The 16,695-nt window shown below is 46.1% G+C and overlaps 1 protein-coding gene and 1 pseudogene across 2 annotated transcripts in view; both read right to left on the bottom strand.

The window, feature by feature from the left end:
• Positions 1-5,213: 5,213 nt before the first annotated feature.
• The window catches only part of SFRP4 (secreted frizzled related protein 4), a 117,623-nt gene continuing 106,141 nt past the window's right edge, over positions 5,214-16,695 (bottom strand). For both annotated transcript variants that reach the window (XM_073630499.1, XM_073630498.1), the window contains one exon: positions 5,214-5,901. In XM_073630499.1, the coding sequence (XP_073486600.1) occupies positions 5,722-5,901 (180 nt within the window). In that variant the 3' untranslated portion in view covers positions 5,214-5,721. The remainder of the gene's footprint in view (positions 5,902-16,695) is intronic.
• On the bottom strand, positions 6,668-8,666 carry LOC141144628 (Krueppel-like factor 11 pseudogene; annotated as a pseudogene).

Here is a 16,695-nt window from a genome sequence, read left to right as displayed (position 1 = left end):
CTATGTAGTAATACAACTTGCTCTACTAGACTTGGCCTAATAATAATACCTGTGTAGTGTTTACCTATCTTCTGGTTCTCGGGCTTACTGCCCAGAGAAAATGGTTATTCAGGGTGGTTGGGAAAGTTACTTTTGAGCTCAGTTAGTAGGGTTTGTAGGTGTTAGCGAGAACTGGTATGTTGTGTCCCCGACCTGGCCGTGGAACTAAATGAGTTTGACAGAAGAATAGGTGTGGTGAGATGTAGTTAAGGAGATAATCTGTAAGTGATCTGGTTGGTATTTTCATTGTAAGTGTAGTGGGGGCAGAAGGGAAGGGGGCACCTGAGGGGGGGATGGAGAGGAAGAAGAAAAAAAAAAAAGAAAAAAAAAAAAGGGAAAAGAGAGGGGGGTGTTCCGTCTCTGACTCCTCTTCCCGATTTATCTGAGAGAGTGGGGGATTCCGTTTTTATTTACCATGTGGGTTTGTTTTGGGGTATCCGGGGGCAGACCTGGGTGAGTATTGTATTTCGTGCAAAGATTTAGTTGTAATCCCCCTGCCCCATTCTCTGCTTCCAGTGTTGTCCCCTCTTCTCTTTTCTCTGTCCCTCGCCTTTGTATGGTGTTAACTTAGGTTGGTTTAGATGCTCCCTGTTACTTTATGGTGGTGGTTCGAGCGCTCAGTAGTATGCAGGTGTGGTTTGGAAATGTACCCAGCATGCCCATTTTGTACTGAATTTCGAGGGTGTGTCTCGTGATATGTGAATTAGCTCTTCCATCTCTGCGGTTTTACGTATTCTGTGGAACCACTCTTTGACTGTGGGTATTTGGGGGGAACCCCAGTATATAGGGATACATTGCCGTGCCGCATTGATCATGTGCATTGTCAGGGACTTATGGTATGTCCTGTGTGGTTGTGGGGAGTGGTGAAGGAGAAACTGGGCTGGAGTTAGATTTAGTTCATACGTGGTTACTTGGGAGGTGATTCTACATACTTCTTTCCAGAAGGTTTGTATTAGGGGGCATGACCACCAGATGTGCAAGAGTGTTCCTTTGTCTTTGTGGCATCTCCAGCATTTATCTGGTGTGGAAGGGTAAAGTCTATTTAGCAGTGCGGGTGTACAGTACCATCGGGATTGAATCTTGTAGCCGTTTTCTTGTGTGCTGACGTTCAAGGAGCCCTTATGGATGTTTAGAAAGATGTATTCCCATTGTTCGTCAGTGAGTGAAAGGGATAGGTCTTCTTCCCAGCGTGAACAAGCTTTGCTTGTGTTGGGGTGTATGTTCTCAAAAAGGAGGTTGTGTGTGTAAGCTATTAGGTGTCGTTGGGGGGGTTTCGGGAGCAGAGTTTTTCAAAAGATGTTAGTTGTCTCGAGCACTGTAGATCTTTGTCTAGTGATTTGAGGAAATGGGCGATCAATAGATATGTCCAGGGTGGGATGGGAGGCCTATTCATTTGGTCAGCTAAATTAGAGGGCGACAGGAGTTTCCCCGCGTTAAAGAATTGATGTGTTCGTGTTTGGTCCTGTGACCAGTTGTCTGCGAGGAAATGGTGGGACATTCCAGGAGGGAAGTCAGGATTTAGTTTGACTGAAGTTAGTGGTCCCGGTATGGAGGATATATTTGTGTGGGTGCACAGTTTTTGGAAGCACGATAGTGTTGGTCCTATGAGTGGGTGTTGCTGGATTGTCGACGGGATATGTTTAGGATTCATCCAGGGAAGAGAAGCTAGGGGAAGGAGATGAGGGATTCTTCTAGGGGGACCCACTCTTTGTGTGGGGAATGAATGTTCCAGTCGACTATTCTGGACAGGTGCGTGGCTGAGAAGTATTTGTGGATGTCTGAGAGACCAATTCCCCCTAATCTTTTTGGTCGGGTGAGTTGCTGGAAGCTGATTCTGGGCTTCCGATCTCCCCAGAGGAATCTGGAACACATGCTTTTATTTGCCTTAAAAAGGTTTGTGGGACGTGGATTGGTATTGTTTGTAATACATATAGTATTCTTGGTAGGGCATTCATTTTTAGGATTGCTGCTCTGCCAAACCATGAGAATATGGGTTTGTTCCAGTTTTTAAGGTCTTTATTAAGCGCATTTAGCAGAGGTAAATGATTTGTTGTGTAAAGATCGGATAAATTGGAAGGGATTTGGATGCCTAGATATGTAATAGAATCATTTTTCCAATGAAATGGGAAGTTGACCATGCATTGTGTTTTTTTTTCTTGTGGGAGTGATATGTTAAGGGCATATGATTTGGAGAAGTTAATCTTAAGATTGGATAAGGATTGGAAGTGTTGAAATTCGGACAGTAGGATAGGTATGGTAGTTAGGGGTTCTGTGAGAAACAGTAATATATCATCCGCGAAAGGGCCGTATTTGTATTCCTTGTGAGGAGTTTGGAGTCCTTTAATGTCCTGATTTAGCCTTATTTACCGTAGGAAGGGTTCCAAAGTGAGGATGAAAAGGATGGGGAATAGGGGGCATCTTTGTACCATTGCGGATGGAGAAGGCGTTTGACAGAGTGCCGTTGACCCTGACTTTGGCCGTTGGGTTGGAGTACAGGGATAAGATAAAGCTTAGCATGCGGGGTCCCAAACCTATGGCCTGAAGTACTGCTTCCATGTAATCCCATGCCACTCTGTCAAACGCCTTCTCCGCGTCTAGGGACAGGAAAAGGCCTTTTTTTCCGGTGTGTGTCATCAGATAGTGTAGGTTGATGGCCTTTATAGTGTTGTCCCTGGCTTCGCGTCCAGGGACAAAACCCACCTGGTCTGCAGTGATAAGGGAGGGGAGAAGAGGGAGAAGTCTATTTGCTAAAATCTTTGAAAAAATCTTGATATCGACGTTCAATAAAGAGATTGGCCTGTAACTTCCTGTATTAGTGGGGTCCTTGCCTTCTTTAGGGATAACTGTTATGTGGGCTTCTAATAGTCCATGGGTAAGTGTTTTTGAGGGGGAGATTGAGTTAAATGCTTTTAGAAAGGGGGTCTGAAGTGTCTCTGCAAATAGTTTATAGTATGCCGCGGATAGTCCGTCTGGGCCCGGGCTCTTGCCGGGTTTTAATTGCTTTATTGCTTGTGACCATTCAGCTGGGGTGATTGGTGATTCAAGTGTTTTGGCTGTGTCTGTTGGGATTTTCCCTGCACCGAAGTCGCTTGTGAAGTTTTGTATTTCTTTTTGTCTGTGTTGGGAGGGAGGGGTGTTGTTGTTGGTCCTGTTGAGATTATATAGAGATGCATAATATTGTTCAAATTCCTGTGTGATATCCATGTTCTTCGTGTGTGTATTGCCTGCCGGAGAGTGTATTTGATGTATGGTATTCTTGGCTCTTTTCGAACGAAGAGCCTGAGCTAGTAGATGTCCTGATTTGTTGCCATACTCATAGAAGAGTTTCTGAGAAAGTAATGAATTTTCTTTTTAGGTTACGGCCTAGTTCTTCTTGTATGTGTGAGCGGAGCTCGGTAAGTTCTGCATGGGTGTTTTGAGCTAATGTGCGCTTATGTTTCGCCTCTAGTGTTTTGAGTTTTGTGAATAGGTCTGAACTCCCTAGTTATATAATTCTGCAAATTTAGGTCGGTTTGTTCAAACACCATTAAGCTGAACTAAGGGATAATCAAAAATGATCTAGATATAATGTATATTTTTACTTGAACCTGTGTGGGCTTTGTGTATTTCTCCAAGTCTGTGCAGCAATCCAGTGAGAAACTTTTTTATGCAGGAGCTACCTTTAAAGGGCCAATCACTGCTGTTCTTTTTCCTTGTGTGGAGTGACTCGTCTTTTGCTGTATTCTCCCCTTGTAGGTTTCTGCAGACAGACTGTAGTGGGTGGACCGCCTGAGTTTTTCCCACAGCTCTGCTCTCTGCTCATGTGCAGCCCAGCGATGATGTTACCTGTACTTTTACAAGGTTAGATCTAGGCTTGCAAAGGCATTTTGTTCACGCAGTGTGGACTTATATCCTTTGTGGCTATTATGGAATTTTTTTAAATGAAAGTTTTTGTGCAAGTTTAGCTTTAAAGTAGTTCTAAAGGCTCAAGTTTTCTTATCTTCATGCATTCTATGCATGAAAGTAAAGAACCTGTGTGTATCAGCCCCTCAATACTTACCTGAGCCCCATCGCGATCCAGCGATGTACACGAGAGCCTCAGCTCTCCAGGGACTTTGTCTCCTTCTTGGCTGACACACATCAGCGGGAGCCATTGGCTGGTCAATTACAGCCAGTGAGCCAATGAGAAGAGAGAGGAGGCGGGCAGAGCTGATGCTCTGTGTCTGAATGGACACGCAAAGCACCGGCTCGGGAGCAAGCCTGCTTGGGTGCCCCCACAGCAAGCTGTTTGTTCTGGGGGCACTTGGCAGGAGGGAGGGGTGAAAAGTTTCAGTGGGGGACCCGAGAAGAGAAGGATTGAGACTGCTCTGTGCAAAACCACAGAGCAGGTAAGTATAACATTGTTTTTCTTTTTAAGTTGCCTTTACTATTACTTTAACATGTGCATGCACACACAACAATGTGGATGGGATCATAAGATGACAATCTCTAAAAAAATAGTCAAATAAGGTGATTTTTACTTGTTTGTTAGATAGATAGTATAGTGGTGTTTGGTAATTGTTCAATTCAGCATGCTCTTTCTGATCTAATCTAAGGATTTGTAATGACCAAAGCTTGTACATAATGTGGCAAACTTTCACAATATTTTTAATCAGAATTGCATTGAAAGAAAAAAGTTGCTATGTGTTTACTGTACAATGAATAAACCTATAGAAGTAACATTTGTAAGTTTAATGACTGTTCTGTATGTTACTATGTTTACTTTGCCTTTCCATTATTGAGGTTCTGAGACTGACTGCTTGGAGTTTATAGTATATTTGCATTGTGTTAGAGTGGTTCCCCCCATTTACTCCTACAGTCAAATAAATGCTGATAGGTGACCACCTAGGCAGTGAGGGGAATTTTCTGTAACAGAAACCAACAAAGCAGTCAGAACTCCATAGGGGTTCTGATTCCTCCCCACACTATCCATAAACTAAAAATATATGTGTCTAGTTACACACCCTAACAACAGATGCAATACTGATAGATGACAGCCAAGGAGCTTGCTTGAAAAGTAAAATGACTTAAGCAGCAATGGTATCTTTATATGTGACATGTAAAAACAGAAAAGGGTAAAATTACAGCTTATTCCCCAAAGGATAAGAGTGTGCATGTCTATGTGATAATCAAACAAAATAAACATCTTTCAACTGTTGGGTTCTTACCAAACAAAAATCTACTACCTCATAGAGTTTTTTTATTTTATGTAATTAAAAATCTGATCTGATATCATAACTTGAGGAGATTGTAATATATGGTAATTATCTAAACAACAGAGGCCAGTCTGAAGTAAAACTATAATAAAATGTACATAAAGGTTGCAATACGTGTGCAAATGCTTGTTTATCTGTAAAGAACAAGGCATGAGTGCAATAAATTCATTGATTCAACTTAAGAGATTGTAATATGATAACAAAATATGGACAATATTTTGCACCTTGGCCACCAAATTTGTAACCAACATTTGTTTTTTTTTTCAGTACAAACCTTATATTTTGGGTTTGTAGTGGTCAACATGTAAAAAAAAGCTAGGTAAAGTGCAGCAAATTAAAGTCACGTTTCCAAGAGGATGAGTTTGAGAATAATATGCTTTGCCACTGAAGCCAGCTAGTGACTCTCATCATGCATTGGAAATGTCTTTCAAGGACAACATGGCTTAGTTTATGCCCTCTTGTCTTTCTGGTCCTTCTTGTTCTTAACATTCTTCTTGGAGAGTGCAGGGGGAGGATTGGGGGTTTTGTAGCTTGTCTTTGGTGGCCCACTGCGACCTGTGCGACTTGCATTCTTGTTCTTCTCTTGCGCTGTCTTCACTTGTTGCTCTTGTAAAGTCTGTTCCCATCTCTTAAAACAAATCAAACTGTCAATATAACTTAGTGAAAGGAAGCATTATTCTAGACTAATAATTTATTAAAGCAGGATAATGCAAATATAGAAAAAACTTGATTTTTTTTGGTAATAGACTTGATATTTTTTGGTGAAAGCCACTATTCACACTATAAAGTAAAATAATTATATCAAATATATTTCCTGGAGTTCAGATTTAACAAAAAGCCCTCACAGGACCCGACCAACTTTCTGTACTCCACATAAATGGTAGTCACAAAACACCCTTCATAATTCAGGGCAAATCTTGTGGGTGCTCCTTGTTCTACCTACATATACATTAGGGATGAGCCGAACACCCCCCGGTTCGGTTCGCACCAGAACCTGCGAACGGACCGAAAATTTGCGCAAACTTTAGAACCCCATTGAAGTCTATGGGACTCGATTGTTCAAAATCAAAAGTGCAAAATTTAAAGGCTAATTTGCATGGTATTGTCCTAAAAAGGGTTTGGGGACCCGGGTCCTGCCCCAGGGGACATGTATCAATGCAAAAAAAAGTTTTAAAAACGGCCGTTTGTTCGGGAGCAGTGATTTTAATGATGCTTAAAGTTAAAAAATTGAAATATTCCTTTAAATATCTACCTGGGGGGTGTCTATAGTATGCCTGTAAAGTGACACGTGTTTCCCATGCTTAGAACAGTCCCTGCACAAAATGACATATTTAAAGGAAAAAAAGTCATTTAAAACTGCTTGCGGCTTTTTTTTTTTTTTCTTTTTTTTTTTTTTTTTTGCCAATACAATAGTTTTTTTATTTTCTTGTGTAAAAATGCTGGTAGGTAAGATTTATATATATTTGTATAATATATTTATATCACTCATAAAGGGTACAAATCAATGTCATAAAACTGGACACAGCCCAAGACGACGTAACAAAGATAAGCACTGAGTTTGTGGTTTAAGTCTCTGGGTGATTCAGTGCGTGAATCAAAAGGCTTTATTCGATTTCAACATATTTGATCAGTCACTCTTATACTGGAGGGGACATGGACACCAGCATACTTAAAGACGGTCCCGGATTTCTTGTCTGCTCGGACGTCGTTATTCTGTTTAGCTTTCCAACCTCTGCCTGCCAGGAGGGAACTTTTTTTGTGGTCATATGTCGTCGGGCGTGCTTGGTCAGGTGATCGCTGCGCATGAATCGTCGGTCGCACAAAGGACAGGCAAATTTCTTCTCGCCTGTGTGGGTTCTGCGGTGTCGAGACAGTTCATCTGATCTGGCAAACTTTTTATCACATCCCTCCCAGTTACAGCTGAAAGGTTTTTCTCCTGTGTGGGTTCGAAGGTGTGCTTTTAGGTGTGAACTTTTGAAGTAGGTCTTCCGGCACCCAGTGAAATTGCAGACGTAGTTGCGCCTTCGGGAAAAGTCCATTTGTGGGGGGCTAGTCTGCCCAGAAGTAATAAATACAGGAGCTGGGGCAAGAGGCAATAGCTTTGTGTTTCCGACTGTCATTAGAGTCTGTGGACACTGCTGAGATGGCTGGGTGACAGATGCTTGAGGAAGGACAAACATAACAGTCCCTGGAGACATTGGTGTGCCCATAAGGACTTGTTGTGAAAGGGAGGTGGTTTGGGGCAAAATGGGTTTAATGGTATTGCACATGGGTTGAGAAGGTGGCTTAATAAAAGCAGAGAGAACACCAGGTTGCCCGTTTACTGGAATCATCTGGCAGAGAACAGGGGAACTAGAAGCAGGAACGGACACCAACGGATTGGTCTCGTTTGAGTGTTTATTTTCACATTTCACTGGCTCCTGTGTCTGTACACTGGCAGTTTGTTGTCTCCCAGTGTTTGCATTTGCACAGGGAATTTCAGTCTGTGGAAGGTACATAGGGGAGTTGCTTCTGGACAGGTCCTCTTGGACAGGAGTCTCTTTGGTGAGCTTGGAATGTTTAACATCACAGTTTCGGGAGGATACGGCTGTTGGTGCTTTAGGTGGAGATTGGGGGAGGTGGTGGAAGGCAGATGTGTCAGCTGTGTGACGTATGACACTGGTGACCATTGCCCTGCAGGGCTGTGACCTTTCTGACATCTCGCAGCTCTGCGAGGACAAGCTGTGGACTGCTGGAGTAAAAGGCTTGGACGCATTAGAAGAAGACACAGAACAATGAGAACTGCTGGACATGACAGTCACTGGCTTGGAATATGTCACTTGGCAGGCAGGAGGGAGTGTTGTACAAGGCTCAGTAAATTCTGGACTGTGTGGAGGAGTCATGCACAGGGTGGCTAGAGAGTGGAAATCTTTCGATATGGATGGGGAGGACTCGTATTGTAGTAGGCAATCGGAGGAGTCAGAAGCTGGAGTCAGTGGCCTCATCTTCAGCACTTCTCCTTTGTGAGATCGCTGACCCCAGGAACTCATACACACCAGAGCTTCCACCGCCTCAAAGTCATTCTGCTCCAGTGTGCTGCAGGAGGAACGTTCGCTGTCATGTCTCTTCCTTTCCAGGATCGACTCACAGATGTCCATGAAGTCAACAGCCCTGTCGGTGGTGGTGACGTTGATCATGGTGTCAGGCCGGTCCAGGGTAACAAAGGATGGAGCGGTGTCGGTAGCAGGACGTGGTGCCGCCTGCCAGAGCCGGGGCTGCTCATCAGCAATAACAAGCTCGCCTCCTTTGCATTGGGGATGTTACCTCGTCGTCATGTTGCATGGGAGGGCCCGGCTCCGGCGTGCACACCAACACACAGCGGGGAGGGGAGGCGGGGAAGGCAAGGTGAGGACATCGCACTCATTGCACAACCAAGGGAGGGAGGGGGGAAAGAGCCGCGGGCCAATCAGCGCTGGCCTCAGCCTCCGCTCAGCCAATGGCGGCCGAGCCGGGAGCGTGATCAGCTCGTGTTGAAGGCATGCTGCTCCGCTTGCGGCTTTAATGTAATGTCGGGTCCCGGCAATATGGATGAAAATCAATGAGACAAACGGCAAGGGTACCCCCCCAGTCCATTACCAGGCCCTTTGGGTCTTGTATGGATATTAAAGGGAACCCCGCACCCAAATTAAGAAAAAAGAAAGGCGTGGGGCCCCCAGGCCCTATATACTCTGTACAGCAGTATACAGGCGGTGCAAACAAGACAGGGACTGTAGGTTTGTTGTTAAGTAGAATCTGTTTGTAATTTTGAACTGGTAAATTTTTAAAGTGTAGCTCCAGCTAAAAAATCTATTTTTAAGCTTTTTGGAAAACATAGGGAAGGGTTATCACCCCTGTAACATTTGTTTTACTGTCTGTGCACCTCTTCAGAAGATTTCACCTCACTTTCTGTCCCAATGACAAATGTTTTTTGACAATTTGGGGTTTTTAGTGAAACAAGGATTGGTGATAAAGCATCAGTGGAGAGGAGACACGTTTTTCCCATATTAACTCTTACAGGAGAGAATTTCCCTTCCTAGGGGTAGATTTCATCTCACTTCCTGTTGTCTCCTTCCGTTTGCAAGTAGGAGTCGTTTGTAAGTTGGATGTTTGAAAGTAGGGGCCTGCCCTATATACTCTGCAGAAATTGCGGCCTTAGGTGTTGCCACAACACTGTAAGCCCTCACAGTTACTCTTGGTGGGCGCAGGAACAGACTCTGCTGTGAAATATTAGATCAAGGATTGTAATTACATGCCCCTGTTGAACAGGGTCAGAAAAATTGGGCCTTTGGTGGTGGTGGTGGTGGTGCTGGTGCCACAACACTGTAAGTCCTCACAGTTACTCTTGGTGGGCGCAGAAATGGGCCGTGCTGTGAAATATTAGATCAAGAATTGTAATTACATGCACCTGTTGAACAGGAGCAGAAAAATTGGGCCTTTGGTGGTGGTGGTGCTGGTGCCACAACACTGTAAATCCTCACAGTTACTCTTGGTGGGCGCATAAATGGGCCCTGCTGTGAAATATTAGATCAAGAATTGTAATTACATGTCCCTGTTAAACAGGGGCAGAAAAATTGGGCCTTAGCCACAACACTGCAACCCCTCACAGATACTCTAGTTGGAGCGTAGGAATGAGCCCTGCTGCAAAGTATTTCATCAAAAAATTTAATTACACGCCCCTGTTAAACAGTGGCTGAAAAATTGGACCTTAGGCACTGGTGCTGGTGCCACAACACTGCAACCCCTCAAAGATACTCTAGTTGGAGTGCAGGAACCAGCCCTGCTGCAAAGTATTGCATCAAAAATTGTAATTACACGCCCCTGTTAAACAGGGACTAAAAAATTTGGCCTTAGGCACTGGTGCTGGTGCCACAACACTGCAACCCCTCACAGATATTCTAGGTGGAGCGCAGGAACGAGCCCTGCTGCAAAGTATTGCATCAAAAATTGTAATTACACTCCCCTGTTGAACAGGGGCTGAAAAATTGGGCCTTAGGCACTGGTGCTGATGCCACAACACTGCAACCCCTCACTCTAGTTGAGCGCAGCAATGAACCCTCCTTGCAAAATATGGTATCAAAAATTGTAATTACATGCCCCTGTTAAACAAGGGCTGAAAAATTGGGCCTTAGCCACTGGTGGCGGCGCCCAGAACCAAAAATATTCTTACAAGAATAGCATGATCATTGAGGAGGAAGAGGATAGTCACTCAGCATAACAGGATAGTCACTCAGCATCAGCATAGGCAGTCATGAAGGGATCTGACATTTCAAAAAATATTATTCGGTTACATCAGCATCAGGTGCTTGGTAGCTGCTGGTGATCCAAGACTGATTCATTTTTATGAAGGTCAGTCGATCGACCGAGTCGGTGGACAGGCGCACCCTGTGATCGGTTACAAAGCCTCCAGCAGCACTGAATATGCGTTCTAAAAGAACGCTGGATGCAGGACAGGCCAGTAGCTCAATTGCATACTGCGCAAGCTCTGGCCAGTGATCCATCCTCAAGACCCAGTAACTCAGAGGATTTTCGGTGGGAAAGGTGTCCAAGTCAGATCTTGCCCCTAGGTATTCCTGCACCATGTAAAACAGACGCTGGCGATGGTTGCTGGAACCGATCATACCTGGGGGCTGTGGACTAAAAAATTGTCTGAACGCATCGGTCAGATGGCCACCTTCTCTACCGCTCCTTCTTTGACTGACCGAAGCCTCAGCAACACATTGCCCAGGAACAGGAGTTTGTAACCTCCCAGTCTCTGGGAACGCGTTGCACAGACCTTTCTGCAAGGCCTCCCAAAGATGTTTCATTCTCTGCTCCCTCTGCAACTGCAAGATAAGGTCCGCAACCTTACCCTTGTAACGTGGATCAAGGAGGGTTGCCAGCCAGTATCGATCCCTCTCCTTGATACCACGAATACAAGGATCCTTCCACGGGCTTTGCAGGATCAGGGACGCCATGCAGCGTAGATTTGCTGAGGCATTCGGTCCGGAGTCCTCTGGGTCACTAAGGACAACATGATACGCAGCCACCTCCTCCCAGCCACGTACAAGTCCATGGGTTTCTTGGGACTGTAAATAATCCCTTAAAGACTGCTGCTGATGCTGAGTGCCAGGCTCCACCTCCATGCTGACACAATCCTCCTCTTCCTCTTCCTGTGTGATTGGCAGGCACGCAGGAACACTGTCTGGATAAAGGGGGCCTTGAGAGCTAAGGAAGTCCTCCTCTTCCTGCCTTTGTTCTGCCTCAAGTGCCCTGTCCATTATTCCACACGGCGTGTGCTCCAACAGGTGGACAAGGGGGACAGTGTCACTGATGCATGCACTGTCATTGCTCACCATCCTCATGGCCTCCTCAAATGGTGACAGGACAGTGCATGCATCCCTGATCATGGCCCACTGGCGTGGGGAAAAAACCAAGCTCCCCTGACCCTGTCCTTGTGCCATATTTGCACAGGTACTCATTGATGGCCCTCTGCGGTATGTGCAGCCACTGCAGCATGGCCAACATTGAGTTCCACCTGGTGGGCATGTCACAGATTAGGCAGTTCTTGGGCAGGTTAAATTCCTTTTGGAGGTCAGCCAGCCGAGCACTGGCATTATATGACCTGCGGAAATGCACACAGACTTTCCTGGCCTGCCTCAGGACATCCTGTAAGCCTGGGTACCTGCCCAAGAACCGCTGCACCACCAAGTTAAGGACGTGAGCCAAACAGGTCACATGGGTCAGTTGACCCTGTCGGAGGGCAGAGAGGAGGTTGAGGCCATTGTCGCAAACCACCATACCTGCCTTAAGCTGTTGTGGCATCAACCACCTCTGAACCTGCCCCTGCAGAGCTGACAGAATCTCTGCCCCAGTGTGACTCCTGTCCCCCAAGCACACCAGCTCAAGCACCACATGGCATCTTTTGGCCTGCGTGCTTGCGTAGCCCCTTGAATGCCTACGGAGCAACGCTGGTTCTGAAGACAAATCAGCACAGCAAGAGGCCATGACGGAAGAAGAAGAGGAGGGGGTGGAGTAGAGAGGTGTGGCAGAATCACCACTAGTAGTATTTTGGAGGCGTGGTGGTGGAACAATCTCCAACACTACTGCACTCTGTCCTGCATCCTTCCCAGCTGCCAGAAGAGTCACCCAGTGCGCGGTGAAAGATAGGTAACGTTTCTGTCCATGCCTGCTGGACCATGAGTCAGCCGTAATATGCACCTTACCGCTGACCGCCCTGTCCAGTGAGGCCAAGACATTGCCTTCCACATGAAAAAGTAGTGAAAAAGGGGATGATTAATGCGCTACCCAAAAGAAATAAAAACAGCTGCTACAAAACCATGTGACAAAAAGGAAAACAAATTTAAAATAAATTGTAGCGCTAAAAACACACAAAAAAATAATAATAAATATGAAGTTCAAAGTGCATATAAACGTAATGTCCCAGGAAAAGCAAGTGTGTGATCCAAAGGAACAAAAAGTCCACAGTGAAAATAAATGATCCATATATCAATCCTGTCTGCTTCTCAACCTTCAGCTTGTATATCATCAATTTAAGTGAATAGATGGAATACGCTTACCAGAGAAGTTGGATTCTACTGCCATGAGCATAGAATCAATGGAGCTTAATGCCACCCAGGGCGAAGTGGTGAAGTGTTGGAGGCAAGGGTAGAGCCTCTACCAGGCCGGGACGTCCCCTCTCTACCCACCGAAGCAGAGCCGAAAATGGGTTCCAGAAAACGAAGTGGTTTCTCAGTTCCCCAGGATATGTGGAAAAAAGAAGAAATGCTCCCACATAGTGTAATTTCTGGGTGTTTTTATTCATAAAAAACCACGATACATAAAAATGTGATCACAAAGATGAAATAAAAAGCAGTGTATAGGGTCTATAAAAAGCCGTCCTACGCGTTTCGGTCCAATGACCTTCAACAGGGGCATAGGGGACCCTCATAACACTGCCTAAATTTATAAAATACTATATGTCATCTAAAATAGTCAAGACCAATAGGCTGTACACAAACGAACAACAATGGATACCATTGGACCTAGGGAACATCACCTGTTGAGGTATACCACACCCCCTAAGAGTATCCAATCAGTGAACTTATGGCATAAGATTTACTATATCTTTTAGGCCAATATGAATGTAGAATTTCTCTATGTCTGTATCTATGCTTGTGGCTGCAGTGGGTGTCCTCGTGTGAAAAACCCGGGAACACTGCTAAACGTATGCGTATGGCGTCAGTGACTGGGAATGTGCGGGCCGTACAGGAGGGTTGCCTGGCAACCGTACACGCTATTTCCCAAAAAGCCCGCGAACTAGGGAGGCGTGTACGCGCGACCGTCACCTGACGCAAAATGCCGGAAGTATGCGGACTGTGCAGGAGGGTTGCCTGGCAACCCTGCACGTGACCGCCCGAAAGCCTGCGAACACGAAAAACATGTCCGCGCGGTCTCACGTGATGCCGAGTTGTCCATCATGTGATGACTGACGTCATTCACACATGGACGCTCGGGATAAGTTGCCAGGCAACGACGTCACCAGGCCAGGAACACCTACGAACCCGAAGGGGATGTCTGCGCGGCCATCACATGACCCTAGGTTACCAGTCATGTGATGACAAGCGGACACTGGAGACAAGTTGCCAAGCAACAAAGACACAATTTCAGGAAGGTCTGCAGTAGTGCGTACGTGCCCGCACTGTAATCACCTATTCAGGAAGAGTCTCACACATAACAGCTGACGTAAATCGATATTTGAGAGTACGCCAGTGGGCTAGAAAGGATGGCAATGTGGAGAAGGCACCCTGATCAAAAATTATCAGGGTGCCTTCTCCACATTGATCAAAAATGATCAGGGTGTGTGAGACTCTTCCTGAATAGGTGATTACAGTGCGGGCACGTCCGCACTACTGCAGACCTTCCTGACATTGTGTCTTTGTTGCTTGGCAACTTGTCTCCAGTGTCCGCTTGTCATCACATGACTGGTAACCTAGGGTCATGTGACGGCCGCGCGGACATCCCCTTCGGGTTCGTAGGTGTTCCTGGCCTGGTGATGTCGTTGCCTGGCAACTTATCCCAAGCGTCCATGTGTGAATGACGTCAGTCATCACATGAAGGACAACTCGGCATCACGTGAGGCCGCGCGGACACGTTTTTCGTGTTTGCGGGCTTTCGGGCGGTCACGTGCAGGGTTGCCAGGCAACCCTCTTGCACGGTCTGCATACTTCTGGCATTTTGCGTCAGGTGACGGCCGCGCGTACACGCCTCCCTAGTTCGCGGGCTTTTCGGGAAATAGCGTGTACGGTTGCCAGGCAACCCTCCTGTACGGCCCGCACATTCCCAGTCACTGACGCCATACGCATATGTTTAGCAGTGTTCCCGGGTTTTTCACACGAGGACGCCCACTGCAGCCACAAGCATAGATACAGACATAGAGAAATTCTACATTCATATTGACCTAAAAGATATAGTAAATCTTATGCCATAAGTTCACTGATTGGATACTCTTAGGGGGTGTGGTATACCTCAACAGGTGATGTTCCCTAGGTCCAATGGTATCCATTGTTGTTCGTTTGTGTACAGCCTATTGGTCTTGACTATTTTAGATGACATATAGTATTTTATAAATTTGGGCAGTGTTATGAGGGTCCCCTATGTCCCTGTTGAAGGTCATTGGACCGAAACGCGTAGGGTGGCTTTTTATAGACCCTATACACTGCTTTTTATTTCATCGTTGTGATCACATTTTTATGTATCGTGGTTTTTTATGAATAAAAACACCCAGAAGTTACACTATGTGGGAGCATTTTTTCTTTTTTCCACATATCCTGGGGAACTGAGAAACCACTTCGTTTTCTGGAACCCATTTTCGGCTCTGCTTCGGTGGGTAGAGAGGGGACGTCCCGGCCTGCTAGAGGCTCTACCCTTGCCTCCAACACTTCACCACTTCGCCCTGGGTGGCATTAAGCTCCATTGATTCTATGCTCATGGCAGTAGAATCCAACTTCTCTGGTAAGCATATTCCATCTATTCGCTTAAATTGATGATATACAAGCTGAAGGTTGAGAAGCAGACAGGATTGATATACGGATCATTTATTTTCACTGTGGACTTTTTGTTCCTTTGGATCACACACTTGCTTTTCCTGGGACATTACGTTTATATGCACTTTGAACTTCAATTTTATTATTATTTTTTTTGTGTGTTTTTAGCGCTACAATTTATTTTAAAATTGTCTTCCACATGCTGGTAGAGAGCCGGAATCGCCTTCCATGAGAAAAAGTGGTGTTTGGGAACCTGCCAATGAGGAACCGCACATTCCATAAACTCACGGAAGGGGGCAGAGTCTACCAACTGAAAAGGCAGCAGTTGAAGTGCTAGCAATTTAGCCAAGCTAGCATTCAACCACTGGGCATGTGGATGGCTGGGACCGAACTTCTTTCGGTGGTGCACCAGCTGGGGCACGGAAATTTGCCTGGTACAATCTGACGTCGGTGTACCGATAGCAGATTGCCCGCAAGTACTTGGCTGTGACACACCTAATTCTACACCTTCATTCCTCTCAGTGCAGGTCTCAGAGAGGACTGAAGGTATAGTGGGGTTGGAGATCCCAGCTGATGAGGAGCAAGGAGAGGTCCTCTTTGTACTTTGGTGTGGGTCTTTTAGGTACACTTGCCAATGAACTGCATGGTAGGTCAACATATGTCTGGTCAAGCATGTGGTGCCCAAGCAGGAGATGTTTTGGCCACACGAGATACGCTTGAGACATATGTTGCAAATAGCAGTGGTGGGATATGATGCACTCATCCCAAAAAAGGCCCACACCAAAGAACTTTTGGAATAACGCGCAGAGACAGCAGCGCCCTGCACATGCGGAGCTCTGCGGTGTAATGCAGTCGGTGTGCTGCCCTTAAGCTGGCCCCTGGAGGGCATCCTGCCTCGTTGGTGATGTGCCTCCTCCTCCTCCTCCTCTCTCCTATCAGGCACCCATTTGGAGTCAGGGACCTCATCATCCCCTCCCTCCTCATCACTGGAGCAAAGCTGGCAGTATGCTGCAGCTGGGGGAACATGACTGCCAGATTGCTGTCCTTCTTGGGCACCCCCTCTCTCTGGGCTCACATTACTGCCTTCATCTAGCTGGGTACCATCATCGGAGCCCTCAAAACGCTGAGTATCCTCCTGGAGCATGTACCCAACACTGTGGTCAAACAGTTCGGGGGACTCCTTAGGAGGACATGGTGGGGCTAGGGAAGGAGTGACTGATGTTAGTAAGCCGAGGGAAGAGGCCGGGTTGGCAGCTGCTTTGACCGAGCCTGGGTGAGAGAGGATGAGGAGGATGAGGATGGCTTGGTGATCCACACTACCAAGTCTTCAACACGGCCAGCTGCCAAAAAAAAGGACAAGCATGTCCCACGGCCACATGCTG

This window comes from Aquarana catesbeiana, linkage group LG05 (genome assembly GCF_042186555.1).
Source record: "Aquarana catesbeiana isolate 2022-GZ linkage group LG05, ASM4218655v1, whole genome shotgun sequence".
Taxonomy (NCBI): Eukaryota; Metazoa; Chordata; class Amphibia; order Anura; family Ranidae; genus Aquarana; species Aquarana catesbeiana.
The sequence above is the reverse complement of the archived record's forward strand: the minus strand, read 5'-3'. Positions and strand labels throughout refer to the sequence as shown.